General features: G+C 36.4%; 1 protein-coding gene across 2 annotated transcripts in view; it reads right to left on the bottom strand.

Annotated features, from left to right (window-relative positions):
• The window catches only part of RPRD1A (regulation of nuclear pre-mRNA domain containing 1A), a 40,011-nt gene that overhangs the window by 16,655 nt on the left and 9,566 nt on the right, over nucleotides 1-13,790 (bottom strand). For both annotated transcript variants that reach the window (XM_080684066.1, XM_080684067.1), the window contains exons 2-6: nucleotides 9,980-10,109; nucleotides 6,113-6,219; nucleotides 5,567-5,664; nucleotides 1,827-1,953; nucleotides 1,524-1,699 (exon numbers count right to left, since the gene is read on the bottom strand). In XM_080684066.1, coding sequence (XP_080540192.1) covers nucleotides 1,524-1,699; nucleotides 1,827-1,953; nucleotides 5,567-5,664; nucleotides 6,113-6,219; nucleotides 9,980-10,109 — 638 coding nt within the window. The remainder of the gene's footprint in view (nucleotides 1-1,523; nucleotides 1,700-1,826; nucleotides 1,954-5,566; nucleotides 5,665-6,112; nucleotides 6,220-9,979; nucleotides 10,110-13,790) is intronic.

Raw genomic sequence — 13,790 nt, 5'->3', positions numbered from 1 at the left:
CTGGACAACTTCTCTAAAGGTAGAGAGAGCATGGTGTCAACAACTATGTTCTGAGAGTATATACAAGGTGGGGCAAAAGTAGGTTTACAGTTGTTCATATGGAAAATAACACAAGAATAAATAATAATACAAGAATAAACTCTGGGTAGACAACAGCATGGCAATTACCAGAGGGAAAGAGGTATGGGGGAAGGTAGAAGAGAGTGAAGGGGGGATAAATGGTGATGGAAGGAGTCTTGACTGGGGTGGTGAACACAATACAATATACAGATGATGTGTTATAGAACTGCACACTTGAAACCTATATAATCTTATTACATATCACCACAATAAATTCAATTAAAAAAGAATAAACTGTGTTTCTTATACTCACAACTATAAACCTACTTTTGCCCACCCTGTATGTGAGCAGAGGAGAAACAAATTGAAAAGGGGTAATGCTAAATTAAGAGCAAAGACATAGGGGGGTAAGAGCTCTACTGCTGGTACTTCATCAGGTAGATGCTCTCACAGGTAGAAATGGCAACCATCTATGGCACAATTAGAGTTTGCTGAAACAAGAACTAAACACTATAGAAATGCTTGAATTATATGGTCTTGACATGGAGAGGAGGGGAGGACGACTAAACACTAATAAAGAAAAGCAACTTAATAGAAGCGATATCATAACTTATTACAAATTAGCAGAGAGCAATCTCTAAATAAAGGGATCCAGATAAATTAGAAAGTCTCTTATGTATTATTAGAATAAGAAATTACTGGAGCAGTATACAATTTAAACAAGAACTAGTCAAATGAAAGATTCTTTTAAATAAAACCAAATCTGGCTCATCCAGTTCTGAAAATTGCTACTCTGCTCAAAGGAAATATGAGAGTGCTTCTTTTCTTTTACTGCTACACCTCCAAATTTCTCATCAACAGTGTCAATTCTCAATTTAAAGGGTATGTATGAGCTAGGAGTGGGGTGGGAATATGTTAAGCATCAGGATCAGGGATAAAACAAAGGCATAACTTAAAGATTACCTTCCTGAGCAAAACTGATGAATTGTTCAAGAACAGAGACTGGGAACTAGCAGACCCACAACAAATTCTATGCCCCAAAGTCTTTTTATTTAAATCTTTTGTATACCCAAAAGATTTCATGTATTCAGAACAGGAATTAAATATTTCCCAACATAATTTACTGTATTTGACAGCAGACAGTGTAATAATTGCTATTTTCCCATTATTTTTACTCTTGAAAATAAGGATTTTAACTCATAAGGTAAATTACTATAACTGGAATTTCAAATGAATAAGTCTTAAATGCAACCAATTCTGCTAATTCAAATCTCTAAATTTACTTAGGCAGGTTGATTTGATCCAAGTAGAAAGAAACCAATTAATGCAAGTAGTAACTTACCTGGGCCACTGTATAAAAAAGGTCTATTAAAAAAAAAAATGTGCAGGAACATTAAGATATAAATTACTACCAAAAAAATAAATTAATGAAATAAACATTAAAGAAGGAAAAGGTTACGCACTTCCAATTTATGCTCTTTCTCTGCAAGGGCTTCCTTTTGACAACGAAGAAAATCTGCTAACATTCGAGTAAGTTGTTTCCTATCATCTATTTCAGCCGCCAATCTGCCATTGTAATCTGCCAGCAACATACAAGCATCCTCTACCATTTTAGAAAGCCTTTCTCCAGATTCTTTATCTAAGAAAAGCACAGAATAATAAATTTACTGCCAAAACACACACAAAAAAACCCCAACACCAATGCCATATAATATTCCCTCACCCAAACTCCCTCCAAAATTCAGATCACATTTACGACATCTTACCTGTTATTTTATCTAGTAGGGATACTTCTTGGACTTCAACAGGCAAAGAAGCTATTCTCTGATGAACTGCTGCATCACCTGTAGCAGCATTTTCTAGATCTTGTAATGCTCTAACGAGATCTAGAGTCTAAAAAGTTATACAACTTTAGAACCAAAATAAAGGAAGCTTAAACAAATACAAGATATGAAATTTATTTTGTATTTTTAAAATTTTGTATTTCACATTTCTTAATCCTTATGAGCTACTTACTAATTCAAAGTTTCAAATATCAATTGCTCTAGAAGACACTCCATTTCTTTTGTATATTAAGAAAAAAAAGCTACACTAGGTACTAGAAATATATAAATTGGAAACATATAACTGAGATGTGGCCCTTGGCTATGAGGAACTCATACTCCAGTGGTAGAGACAGATAGTGTAAAAATAATTATCTATTAAATTGATGTGGTTGATTTATATACCAAACACAAACAATGGTAAAAGGGAAGGCAGACTATAACTTAAACCTGGACAAAACAAGTTTTATGTATGATATAGTCATTATATTATCATTATCCTTGAATAGAATTTTGCAATATGAAAGTATATATTGGGGGAGGGGTCTACAAATCACCTATCACAACACAGAAGAGTCTCCCACAGTCCATTTCTAAATGATACAATTAGAGCACAGGAAAAATGTAATTTTGAAATATGCTTAAATATGGTGCCTTCAATTATTCTATAGTTTGTTAAGATCATTAAAATATTACAAAGTTTTACATATCTGACGACTAGTACGTATATAATGCTTAACCAGTATAGTAATTATTTTATTAGAAATTTCAGTTGCATTGTTTCATATACCAGCTATAATTAGGAGGGAAGGGAAATCTTTGCTGATGATTTCACAATTTATAATGTCTATACAGTGATTCCAAAGAAAAATGACTAAGTTTTCTTTTTGCTAGTCTTCATTCCAGCCTACCACCTTTCTTTTATCTCTAAAACTAGATCCTGGGACACTGATTATACTCATACTTGAAAAATACAGGACGTTGCCAATACTGTGTGTATATTAAGATGACACCGAGATTACTGATTTTTCTTTAAGTTATTCCCTTACAAAAAAGCTATCACTGGCATCTAGTACACAGCAAATGATTAAACAGCATAAGAATGAATGGGACCCAATAAAAAATAAGTATACTTTTAATTCATTACTAAGTTTCAAATCCCAATATTAAAAAAATTTCTCATTATAAGATATGTCCCTTCAATGAAAGTGAGCTTAAGAGTAATGACAATTGCCGAAACAGGTTTGGCTCAGTGGATAGAGCGTCGGCCTGCGGACTGAAGGGTCCCGGGTTCGATTCCGGTCAAGGGCATGTACCTTGGTTGCGGGCACATCCCCAGTGGGAGGTGTGCAGGAGGCAGCTGATCGATGTTTCTCTCTCATCGATGTTTCTAGCTCTCTATCCCTCTCCCTTCCTCTCTGTAAAATATCAATGAAATATATATATATATAAAAAAAAAGAGTAATGACAATTACCAGGAAGCTTGTTTCTCATGGTGCCCCAATTCATGTGTGTGTGTGTGTGTGTATACACACACACACACACAGGGTGAACAAAAGTAGGTTTATAGTTGAGAGTATGCCAAACAGTTTGTTATGTTTATTCTTGTATTATTAGTTAGTAATTAGTATATTATTTTACATACGAACAACTGTAAATCTACTTTTGCCCACCCCTGGGTGTGTGTGTAATTTTTTCATCAGTCTTAGAGAGTTCTAAAATTTTCTGGAGTTCCAAGAAGCCTGGCTTCATGGTCTTGACAAACACATGCATGCTTTAACTACAACTTATTCTCATCACATCTTCACATTCCCACGAGTTAATTCTAAATTCCCAATGCTGAATCAAGGATTAGAAAATAAAGCAAAGTTGTCTGAAACAACACTAGTCTAGGACTTTCTAATAGAGGAGAATGAAATGAGTTCAGCTGGATCGTACCAAGAAAAATTTGTCATTCTTATAAAGAATGAGATAAATAAAATGGTGACTACAAAGCTAGTAGTCACCATTTTATCAGATTAATTATACTGCTTAATTCTCAGTTAAAACCACTAACTAATCTGAAACCAGTATAACTAATCTGAAAGTGGTCAATATAAAAGGAAAAGCAACAAAATAAAAAACAACAACAACAAAACACCTAAAAGCAACAATATTTACACAAGTACTAGAGAATAGAGAAGCAGATGGTTACTCAAAGATACTTCTAAGAAGTACAACTGAGGTTACTCTTTCATCAGGGACTGTAGGAGAGGGTCAGACTCTCTCTAGAATTCAGATAAACTACTGTTCAAGACATCATAATAAAGGTCTTAACAGTGATTTTCTGTCTTATTACCAAATGGAAAGAAATATAAACCTTAGTATTTGTTTGTTTCAAATGTTATGTTCTTATTACTTTCCTAGCTCTCATCCTTTGGCGACTACATTGGCTTCAGCATTCCTGTCACTGCATCAACAGGTAGCTTGGCTCCGGCCCTATTTGAGCACTTTGGTTGGATTCTTTCTGCCTCCCTAGTACTTACTGACATAAATCCACAGTTCTAGGAAGGAACCAATTGTACCTTTCTTTCAAGCTCCTGTCATGAGGAAAGAGCTCTACCAGCCTCTGGTTTTATGCAGTTTGGGTCCAGTCCTCCAACTCCCATGGAACATTGTGTTTCTTCATACCCTCTAGGACAGTGGTCGGCAAACTCATTAGTCAAAAGAGCCAAATATCAACAGTACAACGATTGAAGTTTCTTTTGAGAGCCAAATTTTTTAAACTTAAGCTTCTTCTAATGCCACTTCTTCAAAATAGACTCGCCCAGGCCGTGGTATTTTGTGGAAGAGCCACACTCAAGGGGCCAAAGAGCCGCATGTGGCTCGCGAGCTGCAGTTTGCCGACCACAGCTCTAGGATATTAATTTCTGGCAACCCATGTCTGCTTCCAGATCACAGCTCAGCAGAAATCAGGCCCTAGCTCACACAGAGTTACGTTTCTGTACAATTTCTAGCCCACCATGATATTTACCTTGTTTTAAGAGTATGGCTATGTCTTCATTTTCTCCTTTTAAATTTTATCTGTCCCTCCTATATGTTTGAAACATAGAAGGAGGAAGCTTTAAGACTCAATGCCCACATAATTAAAAGTTAAAAATGTCTTTCTGGAATCATCTAGTGGTTAAGGAATGCTATACTACATCAACCTGGGAGGACATGGAATATTAAGTTAATGATTCTAATCCAATTTATCTTATCAAGAAACTACACAGTCCTAGTATAGTCACATAGAACTTGTTCTTCTAAGACTGGTTTTTACATATTTAAAAGCAAAAATACTTAAAAGGGCAGTGTTATCTATCTCTAGGAATGAAATGCTTAGTGTACTTAAGTCATACAACAAATAGTCTCATACAATATTTACTTAAAAGGAAACTGTTTAAGTAGTAGGTATCTTATCAGACCTCATCATACTAAGCAATCAGAAATCCTTTCTATACAATATATGATTGCCCTACTATACACTGCGCAACATATTATATTAAACATAACAAATGTTAATCAGAAATATAAGATATTTATGTAGCTTCTTTCTTGTGCCCAGAACTATAATAAAAATCAATTTATAAAAGTGAAACACTGAAATTAATAAAGCTTGGTGGCCACATGAAGTAACTCCCTTAACAGAGAAAAACTTCTACCTGTGGTGGTTCACCTGGAGATCCCAGAGAGGAACAGTTTTCATTTTCATCCACTGTTATCTGTTCATAAGTTCGCTTCCCAGACTTCTTATCACCATCTGAATTGAAAGAAAATTTAAGTTTTAATGAAAGAATACATTTTTGTTATTGTTCTTATTTATGCATTCAGTGGATTGTACCCACAACGTTGTGGGTACCAGGGATTGTACCCACAATGTTGGCATGTCGGGATGACGCTCTAACCAGCTGAGCTACTCAACCAAGGCTTAATGAAAGAATACATGTTGCCCGACTGGTGAGGCTCAGTGGTTGAAGGTCGACCTATGAACCAGCAGGTCACAGTTCGATTCCCAGTCAGAGCACATGCCCAGGTTTGTGGGCTCAATCCCCAGTGTGAGGCATGCAGGAGGCAACTGCTCAATGATTCTCTCATCATTGATGTTTCTCTCTCTCTCACTCTCTCTTCCTTCTCTGAAATCAATAAAAAGATATTATTTAAAAAATACATTTTAATGAAGAGATCATGATAAAAAATTATATACTTACACAGAGCTTGCTTAAGTTGTTCTAATACATCATTTTCATAAACAGATCTTTCTTCCCAAATAGAAAGCACTCTTCCAAGGTGCCTCTTACAACTTTCATCAGTTTCACTAAAGAAAAGATAAAAATATCAACAGTTTAAAAAGCATAGTGCTATTGAAAAGATAAGGGTGATTTTAAATACAATCAGACACTCATTCACTGAAAAGAGCTTCAAAATGTTTACTGAGCACCATTATGTGACCAGCAGTTCAGGGGTGCAGTGAGCCACACAGACATACTTTTTGCTTCCCTTAAAGAGTTTAAAGACATATTATTAAAAAAACAAACAAAAAAAATGCAAATGTTTTAATACCAGCTACTAGGGGTTTACAAAGAAGATGCCCCTAACCTAATGGGTGCTAAACAGGAGGCTAAGGAAGATTTCTAATGGGTGATTTTGAATTTATTCAACAAATATTTATTAATGAAAGCACTATCTTTGACGTAGGCAATACAAAGGAGATTTATGGCAGCTGTTTTTATAAATGCCACAAAAGAGAACAAGGTGTTAAAGAGAGGCATTACAGAGATCTGGCCCAATTCTAGAGAGATCAGGAAGGATATTTGAGGAAGTGATATTTACTTTGAGATCTGAAGATTAGATACACAGGGAAGTAGCAAACAGACTTACTCCCAGGGACTTCCTACTGCCTTTAACACTACCAATGTAGACTGAGCCACTATTATCTCTGCCACTGATTTAAGTCTTCTCATTGGTCTCCCAGACTTTATTCTCACTATTCTCTACCAATGTGAATCAGATCACACTGATTTTCCAAGAACTGTCAATCATACCAAGAATAACCTCAAAATTCTTACCCTGGGACACCAGGTGGACATGTTCTGCTTCCTGTCTACCTCTTAGTCCACATTCCCTAAATATCTTCTCCTACAAATCTCCTTGCTTGCCCTAGCCGGTTTGCTCAGTGGTTAGAGTGTTAGCCTGAGGACTGAAGGGCTGTGGGTTTGATTCAGGTCAAAGGCATGTACCTCGGTTGCAGGTTCGATTCCCAAACCCAGTTGGGGCATGTGCAGGAGGCAACCAATCGATGTGTCTCTCTAACATCAATGTTTCTCTCTCTGTCTCTCCCCCTCCTTTCCACTCTCTCTGAAAATCAATGGGAAAAATATCCTCCGGCTCTAGCCAGTTTGGCTCAGTGGATAGAGTGTTGGCCTGCAGACTGAAGGATCCCGGGTTCGGTTCTGGTCAAGGGCACATGCCCAAGTTGTGGGCTCGATCTCCAGTAGGGGGCGTGCAGGAGGCAGCCGATCAATGATTCTCTCTCAATGATTCTCTCTCACTGATGTTTCTCTCCCTCTCCCTTCCTCTCTGAAATCAATAAAAATATATTTCTTAAAAAAAAAAAAATCCTTGGGTGAGGATTAACAACAAAAATCCCCTTACTGCTGATGCTCAAAAATGTCCAGCACACAGCTGTCTCAATGTTTCTCTCAAGTGTTCTCTCTACTTAGAATCCTTCTCTCCTGAAGTCAGATGGTGCTCATTTCATCCTTTCCTTTAATCTCTGTTGAAATGCCACCTCCCTAACATGGTCATATTTTACCTCATAATATAACTGAGCAATGTCATATATCTCTAGTTTCTTCCCTGCTTTATGTTTCTTCAGTTCTTATCTTTTGACATTATAATATATATTCACTTGTCTATCTAGTTATTATCTGTGTCATCCACTGAAATGTAAGCTCCACTAGAACACAATTTTGTTTTGTTCACTATTATATCCTCTGGACCTAGCACGTGTAGGCAGTCCATAAATATTTTATTGAATTCTAGGGAGATACAATATATAAAAGCCCTAAGGCAAAAAGAAATAAAAGAGGTTTGGTTAGCTTAAACTGTAGACTATAGAGTATGAGTGTGGAAGGAGTGAAAGAGAGGAGTCTGAAGAGGTAGACAGGGCCATGAAGCAACATTTTTTTTTTTTTTTTGCTTTTACTTTTTTATTTACTAATTTTAGAGAGAGGGGAAGAGGGAAAGAGGAAGAGAGAAAGAAAGAGAGAGAGAGAGACAGAGAGAGAGAGAGACAGAGACAGAGAGAGACAGAGAGAGGGAAGGGAAGGAGGGAGAGAAAGAGAAACATGAGTTTGTTGTTCCACTTATTTATGCATTCACTGGTTGATTCTTGTACATGCCCTGACCAACTGAGATACCCCGTCAAAGCTAAAGAAACATCTTAAGTCTTGCTCAGGACATTATAACTGATCTCTAGGACAAATGAGAATGACTCCAAGGCAAGGGAGTGTTATGATCAGCTCTGCAACTCTGACTGCAGTTTCTAAAAGGATTAAACAATAGTGGAGGCTACTGAAATTGTACAGAAATGACAATATGGTCATTGGAATGGGGAGAAATCTGAAGAACTGAGGGAACTATATATAGTATATGGAATAGGAGGAGAGGAGGAAAAAACAGAGCATGGTATAAGTCACAGAGAGTGAAAGATGACACCTAATTTGTCACATAGAGTGAAACCTAGAGGAGAAGCAATGTATAACACGGAGCAAGGGCATAATGAGTTCACTATCAGACACGGTGAGTTTGAACTGTTTGGAAGCACACAACTAGAAAGTCAATATGCAATTGGACATACAAGTCTAAAAGAAAAAAATATCTGGACTGGAGCATAAGATTGTGAGTTATTTGGGTGTGGATAGTAACTAGTTGCATGCAGTGTATAAAATCGTTCAGAGGGCAAGTGAAGAATATGACCCCAGAAGAGGGGGCCTAGGACTGAACTCTAAGACTTAAATACCAAAATATAAAAAGATGGTAAAAGACAATATCTAAATTAAAAGATAAATAATATTTATTCAAGAAAGCAACATACAGCAGTATTTCACTCTGTAATTTTAAAAGAATGCATCCAATGTGACTAAAACTGTAAAGGCATATGGTGAGTGTATTTTCATCCTTAACTCATTCAACACAAATCATCATTCACCACTGAACTATGTAATTTAGACTGATCTAATAGTCTATCCCAATAATGTTTACCCAGTTATTGATCAAGTATTTGCATATGATGTTTGGAAATAAGTGTTTTAAAAGGACATAGCCAAAGTAGACTCCTACCCTCAGAATCTTTCTGTAGCAAATTTTTTCAGCAGGTTGATGATTATTTTAAATATCCTAGATTTCCAAAGCATTTAACAATATTATGACATATACCCACACACTAGAAAACCTTAAAATCATTATAAGTAATATGAGGAGAAAACATACTAAGTTTATCCAGAAACATTAGCTGGAATATTGATAGCTTTATAAGCCACAAATTTTCAATTCAATACCTTCATTCATTCTGAACAATGTTCATTCCAATATGGCAGTTGCTTTTGGTCTCTTTAAAGAAAGCTATAATTCAAGGACTCTAAATGCCCACCTTAGCAACAGTTTAAAAAAAATTTCCTTCACAGAAATATGTAACACTTTTACAAATGCCATTTATAGATAAGTCTTTTCAAATGAAAACTTCAAAAAAAATACATTCCTTGGTTTTTAATTTAATGGCTTAAGGCAGTGGTCGGCAAACTCATTAGTCAACAGAGCCAAATATCAACAGTACAACGATTGAAATTTCTTTTGAGAGCCAATTTCTTTAAATTTAAACTTATTCTAACGCCACTTCTTCAAAATGGACTTGCCCAGGCCGTGGTATTTTGTGGAAGAGCCACACTCAAGGGGCCAAAGAGCCGCATGTGGCTCGTGAGTCGCAGTTTGCCGACCACGGGCTTAAGGCAAGTTTAGCAAAAGGACATATTATGCATTTAAAACAGATTACCTAGTACCCAAAATAATGGTCATACCTTGAAACATGCTTAAAAGCCTCCACTATAACTGGTGCAAAATCTTTTGTAAACTCCGGCCCCTTCCTTTTGCTGTTCTGAATGACATCATTGGCTAGGTAGAGAAAAGTAAGCTTCCTGTTTGGTTTGGCTGAAAAATAAAAAAATTTTAAAATCTACTTAAAATATCCTCACTTAACTTGAACAAACTTTCTCAACACCTGAATTAACCTGTTTGAGAACTATACCCAACCTACTAACCATTACTTATCATGTACCCTAGTTTCTCATTCTACAACCAAACTTATCAAGTTACTTTCCTTCAACTCACCAGGATAACTACTCTATGGTTTCTGGAGATCAATTATATATAGTCAATTATGTATCTTTCTGTTTCATTGCTGTTTTACTAAGTCAACCAAACTACTTTTCATTGATGGCTAGTCTTATCACTATTCCCAAACTAATACTTTTATACACTGAAATCCTCATGTCTGTGCAAAAATGTACCTCTGTGACTCTATCTGGTATAAAATTTTATTAAAACTATTAAGCACTATATGAAATCCAGTCTTTTAAAAATAATGCACAATCAAATAAAAAATCAATTACAAGGTTTCAAAAACCAGAGTCTGGGATATTAAATAAACAATATGAAACAAACTTAATCAGGATTCTAGAAATGCCATCTAATTTCACTAATTCACAATCAATTCATAATCTAATTTTGTTTATTCATAATCAGAAAATGTAGGGTCATTACTTATTTTCTTAAACTGTAGAGACCATATGCCTACTCATTTTGATATAATGCAGAATATCATAATCTAACTTAATCACCCATGTTTCCATGGAGATTGAAAAATCACAGATTTGATGAATACAACAAAAAGCTAAAATTATATTGTGCTATCTATAAATTTCAGAACCCTCTCTCCAGGGGAAGCTTTCTACATGGAGGCAGAAAAAAATTGAATAAACAACCCGGCTGGTGTGACTCAGTGACTGAGCATCGACCTATGACCAGGTCACGGTTCGATTCCCAGTCAGGGCACATGCCTGGATTTCAGGCTCCATCCCCAGGAGGGGGAGTGAAGGAGGCAGCCAATCAATGATTCTCTCTCATCATTGGTGTTTCTATATCTCCCTCCCTCTCCCTTCCTCTCTGAAATCAATAAAAATATTTTCTTAATTTGAACAAACACAAACACACACACACACCAAAGAGCATTACTGTAGGTTTTATAGAAGGAAATCAGAAGAAAAGCCATTATCTTGAAACAAAAATATATTAAAGATTTATTATTAATTGCTGGAGAGCCTCATTTATTCCCCTGGTAAACTGAATCACCACAGCTTAGAAGACATGTTCGATAGATGGATAGGGGGTTGTAAGGCACAATCTATTTTTAACTTAGTAATATTCTTTGCCACAGAAAGTGCATAATCAACAGGTAATTTTTAAAAGGGCTTTATCTGTCCCAGATTGGACAAAGAGTTCAGTCAAACACTGCTCCTTAATAGCTGAGGTGGGTGAAAAATGGATAGAGCTGGTGTATTCCTGTATCGCTGCCAGGATGCCTCAGACTTAGCCGCCCATCCGTCCCTTGTGCTTTAACCCCTTTAAAGATTTTCTATTGTTCTCCAGATAACATTTTAACTCATTATTGTGAACCCAAAACCCTAACAGGTCTGTCCTCTACACTACTCTCTTCATGCCCACTGCTACTACTACAATTTCCTCAACTCCTACCCATCCTTTCGACCTGTTAAATGGGTTCCTCTACACATAGGTTAGGCAGCCCTGATATGCTCTCGTAACACTTCATACGTTTCCTATGGAGCACTTAATAATTGTTTTATGTAATCTTGTGCTTTCCAACTAAATTAAGTTCCATGGAAAGCAACAACTGTCAATCTCAACTACCAATCTATGAAAATCAAGCCTAGCAGCTGACTCAGAATTTTCTGGGTATTTATTATGTCAATAAATTTTGGCCTAGACCTATGTCTTTAATTATTTGTACCAAGAACTTGGCATCCAATCTTAACCTCACCTTGCATAGCTGAAAAGGGGAACACTTGTAAAATTACACTGCTCTCAGCAACCTCAACTTCAAATTATGAAAGACAAACTTTCCTACAGGTCCAGCAGCTATTGCTTATTTTCAATGTCTTGAATTGAAATATTTTCATTTCTTCCCCTCCATTCCAGAGTTCTCACAATCAATAACCTCTTAAAAAATGGGCAAGTACTGTGATGGGAAGGTCAAAGAAACACAAATGTCAAGCAATTAAAAACAATTATTATTTTCAACATATTAGATGAATCAAAATGAAAGTATGACACCAACTAAAATTGGCAAGAGTATGGGTAAGAGTACCACCATTAGATACCTTCAGATATTGGTAGTTAAAATATAAATTAGTGCAATGTCTTGGAAAAGTAATTCAGTGGCCTGGCTGGTATGGCTCAGTAGGTTAATTGTCCTCCTGTGCACCAAAAGGTTGCCAGTTCAGTTCCTAGTGGGGTGTGTAAGGGAGGCAGCTGATCAATGTTTCTCTCTCATATTCATGTTTCTCTCTCTTCCTCTTCCTTCCTCTCTCTTTAAAAGATCAAAAACATGTATTTTAAAAAGTAACCTGGCAATATCTATGAAAAATGTAAATACACAAATCCCTTGACCCTGCTTATTTCACTTCTAGGAATATATACAACTGATAAATTCATCATAACTACACAAAGAAATCACTGAAGATAATGGTGATAACATCAAAAAAGATGATTAAAGAAATCATGGTATATCCATTACATGTTTTAAATAGCAGTTATTTTTGTTTATTTGTATGTACTCTACGGTGGAAATATTAAATCATGATAGCTTTTACTACAAACACTCAACCACTTCATTTTAGAGCAGAATATGTTTTGGGGGATTTTGTGCTTCACCTGAATTTAGAAGTAATGTCAGGAAATGTTAAGCATGTCCTTTTTTAGAAAGTACTAAGTTTCTGATCATCTATTACCATGGTAATTCAAGTGAATTAGGAGTATTTAACTGCAATCTTGAATTATAAACTTGGGATGCAGATATCTGTATTTATGCATATATATATATATATATATATATATACACACACACACACACACACACACACACACACACACACACACTGAGTGGCCAGAGTATTATGACCACCTGACGTTTGTAGGCAAATTAGCCATACACTGCATCGTATGGGATATGGAAGCCGAAGGCCTGTTCGAACACCTTTGCTGTCTGCAGTTACCAAGATAAAACGTCTTCAATTCGCACAGGAACACAAGGATTGGACAGTCGAGCATTGGAAAAAAGTCATGTGGTCTAATGAATCACGTTTCCAGTTGCATCATGCAGATGGCAGAGTGAGAATTTGGCAGAAACAACATGAAAGCATGCACCCCACATGCATGAGTACAACCCTTCAAGCTGGTAGGGGCAGTGTTACAGTTTGGGGCATGTTTTCCTGGCATAATTTGGGCCCTTTAATTCATGTGGAACAACGTCTGAATAGCACAACATACCTAAGTATCGCTGCTGATCAAGTTTATCCTATCATGTTGATGGCGTATCCCAATAGAGATGGCTTCTTCCAACAAGACAATGAGCCATGCCACGGTGCTCGTATTGTGCAGGAGTGGTTTCAAGAACATGAGGGAGACTTTGCCTTGCTTAGGTGGTCCCCACAATCACCAGATCTCAATCCAATTGAGCATTTGTGGGATGAAGTTAAAAGTGCCATCAGGCAGCTGGTTCCACACCATCAAATCTCACAGAACTGGACAGTGCTA

Source organism: Plecotus auritus (genome assembly GCF_963455305.1).
Source record: "Plecotus auritus genome assembly, chromosome: 8".
NCBI classification, from domain to species: Eukaryota; Metazoa; Chordata; class Mammalia; order Chiroptera; family Vespertilionidae; genus Plecotus; species Plecotus auritus.
This window is presented reverse-complemented; position numbering and strand designations above follow the sequence as displayed.